At 39.6% G+C, this 18,365-nt stretch overlaps 1 protein-coding gene across 1 annotated transcript in view; it reads left to right on the top strand.

The window, feature by feature from the left end:
• The window catches only part of LOC140241652 (myoferlin-like), a 188,884-nt gene that overhangs the window by 135,690 nt on the left and 34,829 nt on the right, over positions 1 to 18,365 (top strand). The window contains exons 39-45 of the mRNA XM_072321395.1: positions 3,043 to 3,147; positions 4,932 to 5,063; positions 9,559 to 9,714; positions 11,170 to 11,261; positions 13,157 to 13,327; positions 15,927 to 16,072; positions 16,842 to 17,070. Coding sequence (XP_072177496.1) covers positions 3,043 to 3,147; positions 4,932 to 5,063; positions 9,559 to 9,714; positions 11,170 to 11,261; positions 13,157 to 13,327; positions 15,927 to 16,072; positions 16,842 to 17,070 — 1,031 coding nt within the window. The remainder of the gene's footprint in view (positions 1 to 3,042; positions 3,148 to 4,931; positions 5,064 to 9,558; positions 9,715 to 11,169; positions 11,262 to 13,156; positions 13,328 to 15,926; positions 16,073 to 16,841; positions 17,071 to 18,365) is intronic.

Genomic DNA, 18,365 nt, shown 5'->3' with positions numbered 1-18,365 from the left:
TTGATATCAATTAGATCTGTCATCACGTGGTAGTACCTTTTGGCAGCCGAGTGCCATGATTCGGCCGTCTCTTGGCGAGATGCCAACGATTGTCAACATGTTGCCCCTCCTCCCCCACTTCCCGAAAGAAGAGAGCACACATCAGAGCTCGTTGGTGTCATCAAAATGTTTGCATATTTTTTTTTTTTTTTTTTTTTTTTTTTTGGGGGGGGGGGGGGAGTTGCCTATTTTATTTTGCCATGTTGCCATTTAAGGCTACAGTAGACTACATGAAATGAGCGCAAGCTTAAGTCATCGGATAAAATTTCAAGCGCATCACAATTTTGGGGGGCAAGGGAATCAGAAGACGATTTGACGGATTTGACGGCTTTTTCCGTTTCCTGAAGTGGATCCTGCAGGCTTTCTCTCTCCTCTAGACTCTCATCCCTAACGAAGCCGAGAATAGCTCCGCCCAGCCCTCAGCGTCAACACTGCTCAATGCAAGGACAGAAAGAAAGATAGTTTGGAAGAGAGAGAGAGAGAAAATCAGAAGTGAAAAGATGGATGATGAAGGGGGGGGGGGGGCAATTTCACTTTTTCAAGGTGGTAGCCCCTTTTGCAAATCTTCCGACGTCCCTGCGAAATGTTTTTGCAAAGATAGTGATCCATACTGTTATCACATATACATTGTAAGGATTTACAGCTTACTCAGTGTTGTCGTCAAATCTGAAGTTATCTCTGCCAGAGTTGTCTCAATTTATGTGATTGTTTGCATCGCCTAAAAGTAAGCAGGTTTTTTTATGTTCTTGGGGAAGGGTTGGGCTGAAGTGTCGTGCAGGAGAACATGAAATTTCAGAATAGGCTGAAGTAAACCAAACATGTGCACAGGCTCCACCCACCTGCCCCCCCCCCACACCCATGCCCACACACACACACACACAAATAGAGTGTACTTCCCTTTTAGCATTAAGATTACTTAAATTCTAGTTCAAAGCCTTGGCTATTGCAACCTTAAGTTTCCATTATCTATCATCTAGATGTGGTAAAACCCACACACTGTTTTCCAATTCTGGTTTTATACCCCTTGAAGTAGCAGACAGCCTGGCAGACACCTGGGCCGCACAACTTCACAAGAAAGATGGAGGCAACAAGTTGCAGGAGGAAGGCGCAGTGATGTGGAGGAACTACTCTGCTCCTCCCTCACTTCCCTCTACCCCCCCTCCTCCCCCCCCCCCCCTCGTTCGTGACAAGTAGGCATTATGGGATGTTCATCGGCCGAAAGCTGGATTAAGCTGGTTCCTCGACACACGTGATTCCGATGAAAGGTGTCGGAGCGGACTCCGGCAGCTCGGGGCAGCACGGCAGATTTGTCACGTCATGTTCTGTAATTGATTGCTTGTCTTGCGACAACATTCAAGGCGTGAGAAACCTGTTTGGGCCAGTAAATCAAGTCTCTTTAGATCATGTTTACATTTGTCCTGTTCAGCAAAGGATAGATTTTTCTGAATCATATGCCTCTTGCTCATTTGAGCATCCAAATTCAGTTCAGTAGTATGAATATCCGGCCAACTAATTTTGAAGCAGTAACTGCCATCAGAAGTTACAAGTGAATCAGCTTCAATCTTGTTGCTATCCATAATGTTATTAAATCTCAGTTTATATACAGTGTCACAAAAGATATGCCCGTGAAGTTATTTGTGAAAAAAAAATAGCCATTTGCCCCTCCCCTCCCCTGGCCAAACTGGACAGGTCAACTTCAAAACCACTTTCACTTCAGGGCAATACATTATCTATTATTGTTCCTCCTCGGTGAAAATAGCCACAGTTAGGTAACTCTGTCAAATCATTGTGCCAAGGGAGGGGCAGGGAGTGGATGCGAGCGGAGGGGCAAAGAGAGCGAGGGAAAAATTGTAAACAAGGGAGGTGTTTTCGGCCAGCTCTCGGCAGCCAATCAGGGCGCTCGCTTCACTCACCCCCAATGTTTTTCTTCATGTCCTTGGGTCGGGTGCTACGACACTCTGCGACATGTAAACACAAGTCCAGAGCTGCCGAGTCAACTCTCATCAGCCAATCAGCGGTTTCCCTTTATCGTCGTCTTGTTCGCCAGCCCCTGGTTTTTTGATACTGCGCTGTCCTACTTCCTGTCAAAATTTCCTGGCATACTGCCATACTGCCATACATTGTGGGGGAAAAAGTTCACGCTCTTACACTCTCTCATTCTCTTTCTCTCTTTCTCTCTCTTTCCTGCTCTCTTGGTCTCTTTGGATGTGTGTTTTTATCAGGAAGAAGAGATGTTGGTTAATTTTTTTTTTCTCTCTTGAATGTGGATGCAAAACGTTTAATCCACGTCAAGCTATTTCTGAAATCAAAGCAGGCTGTTCCCAGATCACCCCTGCTCAACCCTGGGTTTGTCATGTCCTGGCTTGTCTGCTCTTTTTTTTCTTTCTTTCCATTTTGTTTTTTTCCCCCCTTTCTTGCGTGAGCAGGTGTGCCGGTGGGGTTTGCAAGGGTAGCGTCGGCACTCGTAGCAGCATCCAGTGAGAGGGCGCCATCAGCTAGCGTTGCAGGAGGAGGGAAGAGGATTTTGGTAGGGGGATGGCAGAAGTGATGCTGATTGGGGTTGGGTGGGGATGCGGGGATGGGTGGGGTCAGTGGAGTTTGTGGAGTTTTTTTTTGGGGGGGGGTGAGATGGGGGGCATTATCAGTGTGCATCCATTCTCTTCATCCCATTCCATCCCATGATGCTACTTATATAAAGCTTTGTAAGAGGAACTTGGGATAAAGCTCTCGGCAATTTTCGCATCGTTTGCATCGACCGACGTTTTGAGGAACGCGCAGCTCTCTTTTCAACGTTCTCTTTGTATACCTGTTTGCTTCATCTTAGCTGATAATTTTTGTCTGCTTGCATAGCAAACGAAGAATCAGGACCATTTTATTTTGCTAGGAAGACATTAACTTCTTCTTCTCCTGCTTAAACCAACCTCATTTGTTTCGCTCCTTCATTGCGTTTTCACCTCCATATTTGCCATTTTCTCCCTCGTCATGGGCATCTCTTTGTATCAGGACATCTTTGAGGATGAGATCGACTGGTGGTCTAAATACTACGCCTCCACCGGCGAGACAGAGAAGTGTGGCCAGTATCTTGAGAAGGGCTATGACAAAATTGAGGTGAAGTCTTATTTGATTTTTTTATATTTCTTATTTCGCTTGAAATATAGTCATATTTTCCTCATCATTTTCATTGGTACAGAGTCCAGTGATCAATTTTTGAATACTTAGTGCGGTTAAAAGCATTTTATTTTCTGCTGAGGCAGTTTCTGTGTGAACTCTTTACTGGAAGCAATATATTGTAAGGGGAGGAGAGTTCATGCATTTTTTTTCCTTCTTCAGTAGAACTACTTTTGTACAATCTTTGCTGATTTTTTAAGATATTAACTGATATTGTGGCTATCAGCAAGTGGGCAGAAATGTATAGGAAATGTTTTATGCAATACTGGAATTTCTACAAATGTACCGGCTTCCTTTTTATAACCAGGAAAATGAATATCAGATTACTTTTGACTTTTCAATAAGAACTGGGAATAAACCAAAATGTAGGCTAACCAAAGGAAATTCAGGTGGGGTTTTTTTTCTGTGTCTTTTTTTTTTTTTTTATATTATACACTGTACCATTGGAAGTGCAGGCTAGTGGATGTTGGTGGAAACCATCATCTGTCATTTTTAATATCAGATAAGATTATGAAACTAAGAAAGTGTGAAACGAATTTAACAGCCAAGACTCGTGTTTGGATTTTTTCTTCTTTTGCACATGGTCTTGTGTTCAAAATAAACAAATGAATACAAATCAAAACAAAAACAAACCACCCCACCTGTGTTTACAGTCACGAATTAACAAACCTAACGAGATCATATTGCTGTCGTTGGTGCTTTGGGTAGACGGCCGCGACACCAAAATTATATTTTCCTATTGGTTACTTCCCTTAGACATGACTCTTGCGCGTGGCACTTGGCACATTCCATGCCTTTTCTTTCTTTCTTGTAGTCTGAAATGAGAGGGTCTTGCAAAATGTGTCAGAACGTGAAAATTGCACATACTCATTTTGTCAGACAATTAACAACAACAAAAAAGATGGATCGGAGCAGAAACTGGGCAAAATGATAGTGGCACAGTTGACGCTAAGGAATGATGTGTCAGGTAATGGGATAATTACATCGTAAGAAGAGGGTTTTTTCCTCCCATGACACAGTGTATGTTGTTTAGTTGTCTACTACAGGCACTGGCTTGTACGTAGTTCTCAATTTGATGTCTGTAAGATCTTGCAATGCATGTACTGTATAAGCTGTTATTTTTGCGATGGTTTGATTTTCGCAAATTTCGCAAATCACAGTTGGATCGCGAATTTAACAACGCGCGAAAATGTTGCCAGACGCTAGAATAATAGTACATTTACATTAGCGTCAATGTCAATTAGCGAAAACAACATCTTGCGAAAATGTCTGTGACCTCCTCATTCACGAAAATATCTGTATGCAAAGATAACAACGTATATAGTATATTTGTATATGGTCTGCTTGCTAGGTTTAAGCACATGAAAAAATGCCAAGGAATCAGAATTGAATAATTGAAGTTTAGAGGTTGGAATGTCTTTTTTTTCTTTCCATTGCAAAACATCTAGCTCCAAGATTGTTCATTGCATAACACGTATGCAAATAAGACATTGATTGAGTTTTGCATAAAATTCCAGATAAGGCCTACAAAATTGTGAAATGCAAGTTAATAGCTTTCAATATGCAAATTGTGTGTCAAGAATAGTCAAAGCCTTATGTTAATTTTAGTTAATGTAAACTGTTTTTTTGGTTTTTTTTTACAATTGGCCTTTTGTTAATACGTATCAAGTTTTTGAAATGAGCAAAGAAAGAGTGTTTTTCTTTCTCCACTGCTCACCGAACAGATCTACAACAAGCCCCTTGAGGTTCTCGGTACCAACGACCACTTCATGGACTTCTGCAACACCTACGAACTCGCCCGCGGCAAGGCTAACAACGACGAAGACGAGGAATCATCTGGGGTCGGAGAATTCAAGGTGAGAACAATACATCGAAAGAAAGATGGTCGTGAGTAGCAGAGTTGCACAGGGTTTTCTCAGTGGCAAAGATCTATCGGGAAGTAATCGGGGTCAAACCGTAGTCGTGTTTAGTCAAATTTCAGTGGTCTTGAAGGAGCCAGATATTGTGTTTTTGCAAAAATTATAGATTTTAGTACATGATAGATAAAGGAGGTAAGTGAGAAGTAGAATAATGATAGTTGCAAAGATTTATAGTACTCATCATAGCACAGCAGTGGAAGAAATTGGTGGATTAGATGAAATTAAATGCTTTTCACATATCATTTTTTTTTTTTTTCAGGAAGGCAAGGTGAAAAACAATTATTTGCAGTGCAGAAAAATCAAAATTGGGTGCAGATTAAAGTGCTTACATGAATGAAAACATTTTGATAGCCAGAGAGGCATAAATATAATTGTATTAGCTCCCTGTAAGTCACAGCAAATCAATGTAATCATCGTTAGTGATCGCCGTGATTCAAAATAGATTAGTGGGAAATGAAATAAAGAAAAGACCAAGCATTTTCTTTTGATGGAATAAGAAATCAAAACTTACAGTGTAGGAACAGCAAATGATTTCTTGCGGTCCTGAGCAGAAAGAGAAACTCAAGTTAATGCATCTGCTCTCTCTTTCTTTATCTTTTTGTATGATCTTTAGGAAGATTAAATGAATCACTCAGAAAAAAAAAAGCAAATTACAAAACTGGATGAGTTCAATCAGTATTCTGACAACAGATACCATAGTATATACTGTAAGTAAGAAATTCATGGCATGAAGTTTCATTGGAGTCAACGGCCTTTTTTGCAGCATGAAATTTTTGTGAATTGCCACTTGCATCCAGTGCATTACAGTGTAGATAAGAACTTTCACATGCATTTTAATTTCATGAATCTTGGCTCTCGCAAAATTCATGAAATCAAAATACACACAAAAATTTGTAGTTTTACAGTATTCTGCAAACGGGACAGTTGAGATCAAATCGTTTGTGTCTATGTGGTGAAATGACCATAGCACAGTTCAGATCCAAAGTGCAATACATGCCGTGACATGATTTGTAGTATTGGCTTGAAATGCCGAATTTAAACTTTCAGTTTGGCATTGATTATTTGGCTCCGCTTATTTTTAGAAGTACAGACCTCCAGAGAACATACGCAAGGGCATAGCCACTACTTACTACAACCAGTTTTACCAAAACAACCCTTCTGTTTGATTAACGTTGATAGTGATAAGAGAAAAATTGCAGCATTTTCTTTTTAAAGTACCATTGTGGTAGATTCATTTGCCTACTTTTTGGTATGACCCCTTCCAGTGGAGAATTAAGCCTGTTTTTTTTTGTTTTTTGTTTTTTTTTACACGACAGAGAAGAGAGATAATTGTGTTACTCTTTGAGTAGAGAGAACAAATTAATGTGAAATATTGCTCAAAAGATTTCCTCTTATTGACAGAGAATGGGATCATTTTCTATAAGTACTCTTGTGTTTATCTTTGATAATGTTTGAAAACAAGACGTGACTAAAATTGTAGAAGAGGTCGTCAGAAGTCACAACAAACCTGTAAAGAATGATGGGAAGGGAAGTCAAACCGCACAAATCTGAACTTGTTCGTCACGAATAATGCAACAGGATATCAATTTTGGTGTGAGAAAGGACAAAGACCATGTGTAGCATTCTGTTTGCGCAATGTGTTGGGTGCAGTCGGGGAGATTAAAAACAAAACAAAGCAGAAGGTTGATTCCGACCATATAAAGACATGTATGGACATGTTTTTGTGGTATGAGTCAGAAGTGAGAAAAATTCTTCACTTAATTGGCTACCAGTTGCGGCTGACTTGTAAAAACAAGAAAAAAACAAAAGGAGAGAAGGAGATTAAGAAATGTAAAGGTGTGATGGAGGAATGAAAAAGAGATTAAAGGGTAAACAATTCTGGGAGGAGGAGGAGGTAGTGGAGGAAGGAGGGGAGGATGGAAGGATTTTGGATCGACAGAAGAGCAGATGGACAAGAAAAGGAAGAACAAGCAAGCAAGAGTGTGTGTGGGTTTAATGGGGGGGATTGTGTGTGTGTGTGTGTTTGTGTAGTAAAGAAAGTCTGAACTGGGCATATGTTGGCAGAACATCAAGTTATTGAGAATTAACCTGCCAGGACCAGTCCCAGTCATAACTTTAGCTGATGGTTTAATGAGGGTAACACCAGTATTCATGTGACCAGACTGTGTTATGCAATATGTCAATTACGTACTGTAAAAGTGGAAATTTTCGCGGTGTTGAAATTTTCGCGCATTTCGCGCAACCAGAAACTAGCGCGAAAATAAAAACACGCGAATATTTTTGCTTGCCATACGTTCCTGTGCGTGATGTCTTGATTCCGCGGAATTAAAAACACGCGAAACTCTTCTGACCCGGCCTAGCGCGAAAAATTAGTCGCGCGAAAATATCCACTTTTACAGTAACCCATTCTCTACCAGATTTTGAACTCTTCATATACTCTGTGTAGGATCTACCTGAATCCCGTACTAGTGCAAGCATTTATTTATCTTCTTCTTCTTTGCCCACTTTAACAAATGATTCAATTTGTTCTTATAAGAAAGATTGGCATGTTGTGGCATTTTGGCTTTGTGTGGACATAAGACAGTGATAATTGGATTTTTATATCCAGTTTATATTTACCTGGAGCATCTTGATGCTAACACAGACCTTGAGACGGTTCATTATTGTTACATTGTTGGGCGTGTTTGTGGGGAAAAGTTATGATGAAGGTTACTGCAGTTCAGGGTACCTAATTTTTGTGGAACTTTTGCAATAGCGAAAGTCGGGCTCATCTGTCCTTACCTATTTATTCGAACTTTATGAGAGTTTTGACAAATTGTTGTTGTCTGTTTTTGTCAATGGTCCAAGTTCGGATGATTGGCAAATTTGAGTGAGAGTTTGATATGATGAAACAAAACAAAAAATAAATGATAATATTAAACAAAACAAAAAAATCTTAGCCGTAGTGGCTTTATTGTGGTTTGTCCATGCCGGCCACTTCACGTTGATACAGTCAAAACAGCCCGGCGTGTGCGGCAATGTTCCTAAAGCTGACCTTTGAATGTTAAGCTGCCTCCTTGGAGGTATTTCCAGGGCAATGCTTGTTGCTAGGCAACAGCCAAGACACGGAACGAGTGCCAAACAAGGAAGAGTTGTTTACTGGCTGATGCTACACCATTTGAACAACAAGATGGCGGAGGAGAAAATTTGACCACAGCGTGTTCTGTCATAGGATGATAGAAATCATTTCAGACTTCGGGTTATTTTAGGCATAATTCTTTGCCTCATTTGACCCAGAGTTATACTGAGTTTTGATTTCTTTCTTCTTTTTTAAAATCTGAATGCAAGTGTCTTTCTTTATTTATTGTTCTCCTGTATTCCAATGCATTTACATGGAAACATTGTGTGTTTACAAAACATTTCCTGGTGACTTTCCAGTGGTTGTTTACATTTGTACACATTGTTTACATATGAGATGTGGTGAAGACAATGGCAGGAGGAGCGGAAGGGAAGTGGGAATAGAGTTAGAGTCAAGATGTGCATTTTGTGTTTACTTTCAATAAACTGTTAGATTGTTTTCATTACTTTAATGTGTAGATATTGATTTTGGAAGGTTTGCTAAATTCAGTTGTTGAACTGCAAAATTTCTCTGGAAATGGATTTCATGCAACTTACACTCTGAATTTTAATCGAATGATAAGAAAAGTTGTAATACTATATACAACTGTAGTGAAAAATTTCGCGGAACCATATTGAATTCTCATGTGGAAAAGTTTCAAAGTTGTTGTGGAGTGAAATGGTGTGATGAAATTTAGCCTCATACCAAGATAGGATGGTCCCAAACAAACACAACGCACACACACACACACACACACACACACACACACAAATTTTCAAACATTCCACAAGCTCAAAGGAGCAATAATCACAATGTTTGATGGACATTGGCTGGACAAGTACTGACCACAATGGCTGCCTTTGGGACTGGTTAATGAGATAAAAGGTTGAATACTCAGAAAAGGGGGCGAACAAATGTCAGGGGGCCTTTCCCCTTTGTTTTAGCCAAACAAGCAGGTAATGGTTAGCTTTGATAATTGACACATAATGGATGTTAGGGCGGGGCACAAATTAAGTTTCCTGCAAGATATATGTAGAGACTCTAGATTCCCTCAATTGTTTTAGTTACTTCCAAGAATTATTGATACATTTCTTACCAATGGTGGTACCACCTGTGACTTGTTTGCATAAAATCTCTGTGGTATTTTGAGATGGCCATTCTAAAAGGGTGTGAAACTACAGCACAAATGGTGCCATAGTATTTCTGGGAGTTGGTGTTTTGAAGTATGGCAATGATAATGGAAATCAGGTGCCTAATAGGACTATTGCAAATCTTAACAACTTTGAAACTTTTTTCTTTGCTGTAATTGTTTTATCTCTCTTTCTCATCCCACAGGGTCTGTTCAGGATCTACCCTCTCCCGGGAGACACCAAGGCGGCCCTGCCCCCCAAGCAGTTCAAGTACCTCCCACCCTCCACCCCTGTGGAGTGCGTCATCAGGATCTATGTCGTCAAGGGCATTGACCTCCAGCCCCAGGATCCATCTGGCTTGGTAGGGTTTCTTCCTTCTGCTCCATCCTAACAGTTTTATCATCTCTGTAATGATATCTTTAAATGAAAGGCAACAACAATGTGCATCAGAGGCTAAAGGGATGGTATAGTTCTGGTTGAGATAGGGATTCACGTTTTAACCGTTTGTGAGATGATTAAAAACCACTAAAGAGCATACAATTTTGAGAAGAATAAAAGTTTATTTTATGAAAATTGGTTTTGAAATGGCTGATATATCCAAAAAGAAATAAAACAAAGTTTTCCGAGTGAAAGAAGGGTCCCACCTTCTATTGGGACCTGTTTTGGATATCTCAGCCATTCTAAAACTGATTTTCATTAAATAAACTTTTAATTCCTGTGAGATGAAAATTTGTTTTGAAATAGCCGAGATATCAAAAAACAAAGCAAAACAAAGTGGTCTTAATAAAAGATGGGTCCCACCTTTTAGTAGGACCACTGTGTTTTGGATATCTCAGCCATTACGAGACCGATTTTCATTGTATGCTCTTTAATATTTCATATGAGTGGTTTTTAATTATCTCGCAAAAAGTTAACACCTAAATCCCCTTCTCAATCAAACCTATACAAACCCTTTAAGTGCAGTTACCCGTCAGCTTGAATTCTAATCGCAGTGTCCACTAGTACACTGTTATGACTAAAAAAAGTAGCATCAGGCTTGGTGAGAACTAGTTTCAAATTCTCAGATAAAATCCACATAGCTAAAAATGTTTTGTCATGTTATGGCACCCCGAGTCTTCTTCATTTGTTTCTCTACTCCTAAAACCACAGCTTCACCCCCTCCCGTTTAACACCCCCCAAAAAAACAAAACAAAACAAAAAAAAAGTTGGTGGTTGAAGCAGTAATGGCACCATCACTGTCGTAGTGTTTGGTGAAATAGAGTATACAGCACCAAGAGTGTGAACAGTGTTAACTGTAGATTGTATCTGCATTTTACCTCACACATTTGTAGCTCAGCTTTGTAAGAATCTAGTTTTCTGTCGAGGATTGACTGAAGAGATACAAGAATCTAGTCAACATAGAAGAGAGGCGATGGAGGCGAGAGGATTTTTGGTTCTGGAGAGAGAAAGCTTGAGATGTCCTCCTCTCGTGCATTAAACTTTACTCTCTGATTTGTATGCCACACTCTTGCTTGTCCACACCAACATGAGAATAGACTTTACATGGAGAGATATCAGGTTTACTGTGACGAAACCCTCTGATAAACCCTCCAATCTGTCCGATTAATCATCCAATCTATCATCCGATCTGTCGAAGGTGGAGCAAAGATGGATAGGATCCTGATAAATTAGTCTGTATATGGCGTCTTTTTTGTTGTTTTATAGAAGAGTTTCAGCAGGAGCCAGTATTCAATATTGTAATACTAGCACATTGTTATTTTTATATATAGTTATTTACTTGGATAATCCCTGGCTTAACTTAATCCTCTTTCCGCAGGCTGATCCGTACCTGAAGATCAAATTGGGCAAGACGAAGATTGATGATGAGGATGACTACCTCCCCAACACTCTCAACCCAGTCTTTGGAAAGTGAGTAGTCAGAGGTTTGATCCAAACCTTGACAGCATGGAGATAAATGTGCAGACTTTTGATTTTGGTCTTTTCTTGGTGGGAGAGGTGAATTTTGTAGAATGAGGTATCAGAAAAAAAGAGAATGCTATCATTCTATCAGTTCTATGATAGTTAAAGACTTACAGTTTCATTGCTGTGGTGTTTTGTGGATAAGTGCAGAGTTGAGAAAAAATACAATTCGTAAAGTATGCTCTTTCAAAGTTTTTGTCCTGTCTTGTGGGGGTTAGCTCAGAATAGCCTTTGCAGATACATGTAGAAAGGTGAGACGAAGTAATCTTGTACTGTATGAAAATTTGAGCGCTTACGAAGCATGAGGTAGGTACACACTTGTAGCAGGATGTTTTTTGGCGTCATTTAATAGTGTTTTAGGAAAATTGTTTAACAACTGACGTGGTGTGATGTGATGATGCTCCATTTCCAAGAATTAAGAGCTCATGGGTTTCCTGTACTTTTGAGGACTATGAGTATTTTACATATTTGTGTGGCATAATATGGTTGGTAAGAATTACCATTGCTTTTCAGCCACAGCTTGTATGTCACTCCAGTAGATGGCGCTGTTCGTAAATATTCTCCAGGCAGTGCACACTTGCACATCACATAGCAACTTCCCAAGAGCCACAAATGATATGTACTGAAGGTCACGTGTATGTGAAAATTTAGAAGATTGTGGGCCCCGTGTACAGATGTATGTTGTCAGTTTTGCTCAAGTTTTTGTTTCCTTTCACAAGATGGCGCTGTTCATGAAAATTCCACAGACCTGTTAGATGTGCTATGGGAGGTCAAAATGTTTATGTACAATACATGTTCATAGTAGAAACTCTCTCACACATACAGTGTATCTAACAGAATATGTTTGGAATGACAGAATACCTGTATGCTCATTGTTGCAAGCATAAATCCTGCATATTTATCAGGATTATGAAGAAATCGGAACTGCAAACAATGAATTTAATGCACAGATAGAGTAGGGTTTGAAGAAGAAATAATTTCGAAGTTAGAGCATACAAATGTACGTACAAATTTGAGCTTTATTATGGGAGCACTTTTTATTGACTTTACTCTCATGCTTGCCATATTTATGCACTTCACTGTCGGACATCGAAGCTTTGCCAGTGTTAGTGCTGTATAGTTCTAATATTTCTACAAAGTGTGGAGAATTATTTGGTGCTTTTACGTGAGGAAAGGGATTGCTGGACTTCATCTCCCACTCTTGCCAAATCTCACAAGAGATAATCTGACAGTATTTAACCCTCGCTGTGCTCTGTTTTCCAGTTGGCACACATCTCTTGGAAACTAATAGTCAACGAAAAGAGATTATCTAATCCCCCTTATCACCATGTGTGTCACTGTGGCCTTTCCACTGGACTGAGGCATGTTGCTACACCTGAGTGGGCTTGTTAACTTTACAAAATCATATACAAGTAGGTCAAGTTTGGATGAGTTATTGAATTCTGATGCAAATGCTTGGCAAATTAAGCTTTTAACCCGTTGAGGACGAGTCCCGAGTATACTCGGGCAGGTGTCTATGGGAAATGCGTGTTGTAGCAAAATCAGTCCGTCCTCAACGGGTTAAAGTACCAGGGCAAAAGCAGGGTGAATACTATGATCGGATGATACTCATCTCCAGTTAAAATACTTTAATTAAGATCATGCTATGCTGCGTGTATTCATTCTTACACAGAAATAAAAACATACAAAAACCAATAAAACAAACTCCCCTTAAGAGTTCACTTTAAGTTTGAACTCAAATCAAAGATGGAATATCCTAGAGGAGAGCTTAGTGTCACAAGACCAAGACCCCACCACCATCACCTTTTGTAGTGACATTTTTCTTCAATTTCCTACCCCCTTAGGATGTTTGAGGTCAAGACCTTCTTGCCTGTCCACAAGGACCTGAAGATCACCGTCATGGACAAGGATCTGCTCAGCAAGGACGACATCATCGGCGAGACGGAGATCGACCTTGAGAACCGTTTCCTGACCAAGTACCGAGCCACAGTGGGTCTGCCAGAGTCCTACAACATGTGAGTGTCTGGTCCTAGTCCTGGACCACCAATCTCAGAACAGGATCTTGGGTCTAGAAAGTACAGTCTAACCTGTCTTCAGCAGCCACCCAAGGGAGACAAAATAAAGTGGCTATTATAGGCAGATGGCCGCTATAAACAGGGTTTTTAACATGACTTCTCTGGGGGGGGGGGGATTTTTTTTAGTGGTTGTATATGGCAGGTGGCTACTGTAGACGGCCAAGGTAGGTTTGACTGTACATGTGTATGTGCAAATTTTGATTGGGAGTTGTAGTGTTTTCACCAATCAATCGTGGCACCTAAACTTTAAAAATTTGTAACTTTTCAACCTAATGTCCAATTTTCCACAAACTTGACTGATGTGTCCTACTAGTATTGCTGTATTCGCTCAATCCACATGTATATTTGGGTATCAGTGCCCTATAATGACCTCAAGATGTTGTGAAAGATATAAAACAACTGCTTATCTTGAGGACTCTATCTCTCTTTCAAAACACTTAACCCGTTGAAGACGGACTGATTTTGCTATAACACGCATTTTCCATAGACACTTGCCCGAGTATTCTTGGGACTCGTCCTCAACGGGTTAAGAAGACAAAGTGGAAAGAAGTAATGACCAAAAATCATGAGTCAGAGTGAGGCACCCGTTACATAGCTCTGATTGATTTTGCTGCTCTTCTTGGAATTGTAAACTCAGCTGTGTTTTCACCTGTCCTATCTGGCACCGGTCCCAACAAGTTTCATACATGAGCAGAATTTAAATGAAAGATATAAAGCAACCACATACCGTTTATTTCATTCAAAGAGAATAGGAAGTAGGACTAAAGGGGAAATTTAGTCCAAATATAAGTTAGTCTGACAAAAAAGAGTAAAATCTTACGAGTTCAATGGTAAGAATTTGACTGAAATTGGATGAAAAATAAGGAAGTTATGATGTTTTGAAGTTTTACCAATTTCTGCAAAACAATTCTTGTACAGTGGATATGAATATGCAAATGAGTGAGCTAACCATGTCATGACCTCACAATTTTCCATTGATCGTGTGCAAAAAAAAAAAAAAAAATGACGAAAATTCAATGTTTCTGTCATTGAAGTCTGAAACATGATGTTATTCCTGGTTGAATAACTTCAGAATATAGATATATACGAGGATTTGAGCCTCAGGCATAATTGCGTTTTAATGAAAACTGGAAATTTCAAAATTTTGTGCACAAACTATATGGTAAGTTGTGGGGGGGGGGGTGACATGCTTACTTTGCCTTTTGTATATTCATATTGACCGTTCAAGAACGATTTCCCCCCAAAATAGTGAAACTTCAAAATGTCCTTATTCTTTCCTTATTTTTCATCCCATTTCGATCAGAATCATACTGTTGAACTTGTAATATTTTACTCTTTCTTATCAGACTAATTTATATTTGGACCGGTTTTCCCCTTTAAATGAAGCAGCTGCACAGTCTCATAAGTATAGAGAGGGACTAAAGGCATGTAGCTCTTGTTGATCTTACTTTTCTTCATTGAAATTCAAACTCTTTATGCATTCTCACTCATCTCTCATTCCATCCAGCACTGGTCCCAATGAATAACATGACCAGCAGAATTCAAATGAAGATGTAAAACAGTCACTTATCATTTGTTCAATATTAGCTTTCATCTGAGAAACAAACTTGAATAAAGCAACAGCACAAAATCATACATCTAGGAAAAGATTAGTAGCATGTACAACATCTCTTGTTGATTTTACTTCTCTTTGAGATTCACAAAATCTTCCATTCTCACCCATGTTCCATCCCTCCGGCACCTGTCCCAACAAGTTACATAACCAGCAGAATTTATATGAAAGATATAAAACGTCAGATATCATTTATGTTATTATGATCAGGACTCTATCTTTGTCAAAGGCAGTGCTTGAATGAAGCAGCAGCATAAAATTGTAAGTCTAGGGAGGGACTGCTGGCGTGTAGCTCTTGTTGATTTTACTTGTCTTCTTTAAAGGGAAGGTAAACCCAGAGAGCAATGTGGATTGAGTGAAAGCAGCAACATTAGTAGAACACATCAGTGAAAGTTTGAGGAAAATCAGATAATCGATGCAAAAGTTATGAATTTTTAAAGTTTTGGTGTTGGAACCTCTGGATGAGGAGACTACTAGAGGTTATGACGTATGAGTGGACAACAATACAAAGAAAATATAAAGGAAATTCAACAAAAAATCATTTTTCTAGCATTATGAAAAGGCACTTGACTAACCGCTTTCAGAAAGCAGGGGGAATAAATTGCTACCCTTAACATATGTCAGTATCAAGTTGATGGAATTTGTAATTTTCATAAAAAATGCATTTTTGTGGAATTTTCTTTATATTTTCTTTATATTGTTGTCCTCTCATACGTCATAACCTCGAGTAGTCTCCTCATCCAGTGGTTCCAACACCAAAACTTAAAAGATTTATAACTTTTGCATGGATCGTCCGATTTTCTTCAAACTTTCACAGATGCGTTTTAATAATTTTGCTGCTTTCACTCAATCCACATTACTTTTTGGGTTTGCCTTCCCTTTAAAATTCACAAACTCTCAATGCATTCTCACCCATGTCCCATCCAGCACCGGCCCCAACAAGTGGCGTGACCAGCACACACCCCGTGAGATTCTGGAGGAGTACTGCAAGAAGCACAACATCCAGGGACCGTCCTTCTACGGCTCCACCAAGCTCACCATGGACGGCAAGATGTACAACCTTGCCGACTTTGGTGAGTCCCTCCTCACCTCCTTACCCCACCTCGCCGCTATGTCTTGTGACCTCATCCCAACACATCATCCTTGCCCCAAAGAGAAAGTTTTGGGGTTGAATGAAAGCAGTGAAAGTAGAGCCACAGATAGGCAGAGATTGTAACATGCGGCACACATGGTGATTCTTAAAGTAACCACGTGCACTATGCAGCATGCTCTCTTTTGTCATCCCAACCTGTTGAAAACTATACTCATGCGTGTTGTAGCAAAATCAGCCCGTCTTCCTGTTTATTAGATAGGAAGTGTCAGTTAACTGTATTGTATCATTTCCAATTTTTGCAAAAGTGTGGTGTATAACCCATTTATTTGCCATGCAAGATTCCTTGAAATCCTGGTCTATGCCACCATACAGGAAAGTAAACTCTTGGTAAACTACTGTGAATCTCACCATGAATCCTTCTTGGAATTAATGTCTGTGCAATGAAGATGAAATTGACCTCTTATTTGCTCTTGTTTCAAGCAGAACCACGTCAACTTTGAATTCCAGGTGAAAACATATGAAATAAATAAGATAACAAGACCGCCTCATGAATCTTGAATCTTGTTAAAAAGTACCGAAGAAATTCAGAAAAATACCAGAAAAGAATAGTTGTGAAGGGTCATTGAGTTTAGTATTCTAAAGACATTGAGAGTTATGTGAATAACTAACTTTTTTTCTGAGACAATTATGCCATATGTTATAAATGCCATATGTTAAAAAAAGAAAATTTTTGTGTTTTTGTGGTGCAGAGGCGGAGAAGGCCCCCAGTGAACATGAAGGACCCCAGGACCAGCGCCTCGCTCTCTGTGCCCTGCGAAGCTACCCCCTGGTCCGGGAGCACATCGAGACACGCCCAATCTACAGCCCCCTGCTACCAGGCATTGAGCAGGGCAAGCTCCAGATGTGGATAGACATCTTCCCCATGACCATGGGGCCGCCAGGACCCCCCTTCGACATCACCCCCAGGCAGCCCAAAAAGTAAGGAACAGAACACAAGAGGGTGTTATTACACAGATTATGTACACCATTCGCAATGCTTAACACACAGTATGAATAAGTATCAACATGAAGTGTAGGACTTTGTCAAGTCTGTGTCTTGACCTGTACCTTATTCACAAGGATTGGATTCTTCCTGCTTCAAGACAATTGTTCAGTATGCAATAATAATAATAATAATTGATATGATTTGTATAGTGCCAAATCCACTCTGCAGAGTGCTCTAGGCACAGAAGGAAGAGAAAGTGAAGGAGATAAAGACATACAAATATCAAATACATGTAATGAGTAATCAAATTGAGGCTTTAAAGGTAGGGAATCCCATTTGCATGCCTTAAGTGAAGAGTTGTACAAACACAGTGGTATGTTGAAGAGAGTATCATTTTAGAAACTCCCATAAAGTATTGAAAGTGGAAGGTAACATTTAGTACATTTTTATTGACCGTTAGATTTTGAATTGAATTTTTTTCGAGGCTCACCGTAAATTCCAGTACATTACTAGGCTACCTTTGCAGACCCATGCACTGCATGTGTGTCCATCATGTATATTTTGTGGATAAAGTTCATCAAAACTTACAAACATTTCTATATACATTCTTGCCACACACTCTATATGTTATTACATCAGCTCTTATACTTTTAGATTTGTGTTTATAGATAAAAAATACAGAAGACTGCAACAAAAAGGCTTAAGTTTGGCTGACACACAGAACTACTGAGTAGTTGAGTTTTGTGCATTATTCAAATTGTAGATAACTGTTGACTTCCAAATTTCTAAGCAGTGGCCTAAACAAGTCCACTGAGGTTCATATTTAATGTTTTGCTGCATTTTAGGAGTTCTGTAAAAGGTATCCCCTACCTTTAAACAAGTGAGTTTTTAGACTGCTTTTAAAAGAGTCTGATGAAGAACAATTTTTTACGGCTGAAGGTAAGTTATTCCATAAGGTGGGAGCAGCATGGCCAAAGGCACATGTGCCCCATATTGTAGTGAATCTTGGAATTATCAGAGAACCGGAGTTGGATGAGCGTAGAGATCTAGCAGGGATGTAATTATGGAGTAAGTCAATGTTATACTGAGGAGCAGCGCCCTGAATGCAATGAAAAGTCAGAAGTAAAATCTTAAAAATAATGCGATCTTTGACTGGTAACCAATGAAGTGATCTCAAAATAGGGTTGATGTGAGTGTGCTTCTTGGATAGTGTAATGATGCGTGCTGCCGCATTTTGAAGCCTCTGTAGCATGGAGAGCTGAGTTTGTGGTAAGTTAAATAAGACAGA

Source organism: Diadema setosum, chromosome 18 (assembly GCF_964275005.1).
Source record: "Diadema setosum chromosome 18, eeDiaSeto1, whole genome shotgun sequence".
NCBI lineage: Eukaryota > Metazoa > Echinodermata > Echinoidea > Diadematoida > Diadematidae > Diadema > Diadema setosum.
This window is presented reverse-complemented; position numbering and strand designations above follow the sequence as displayed.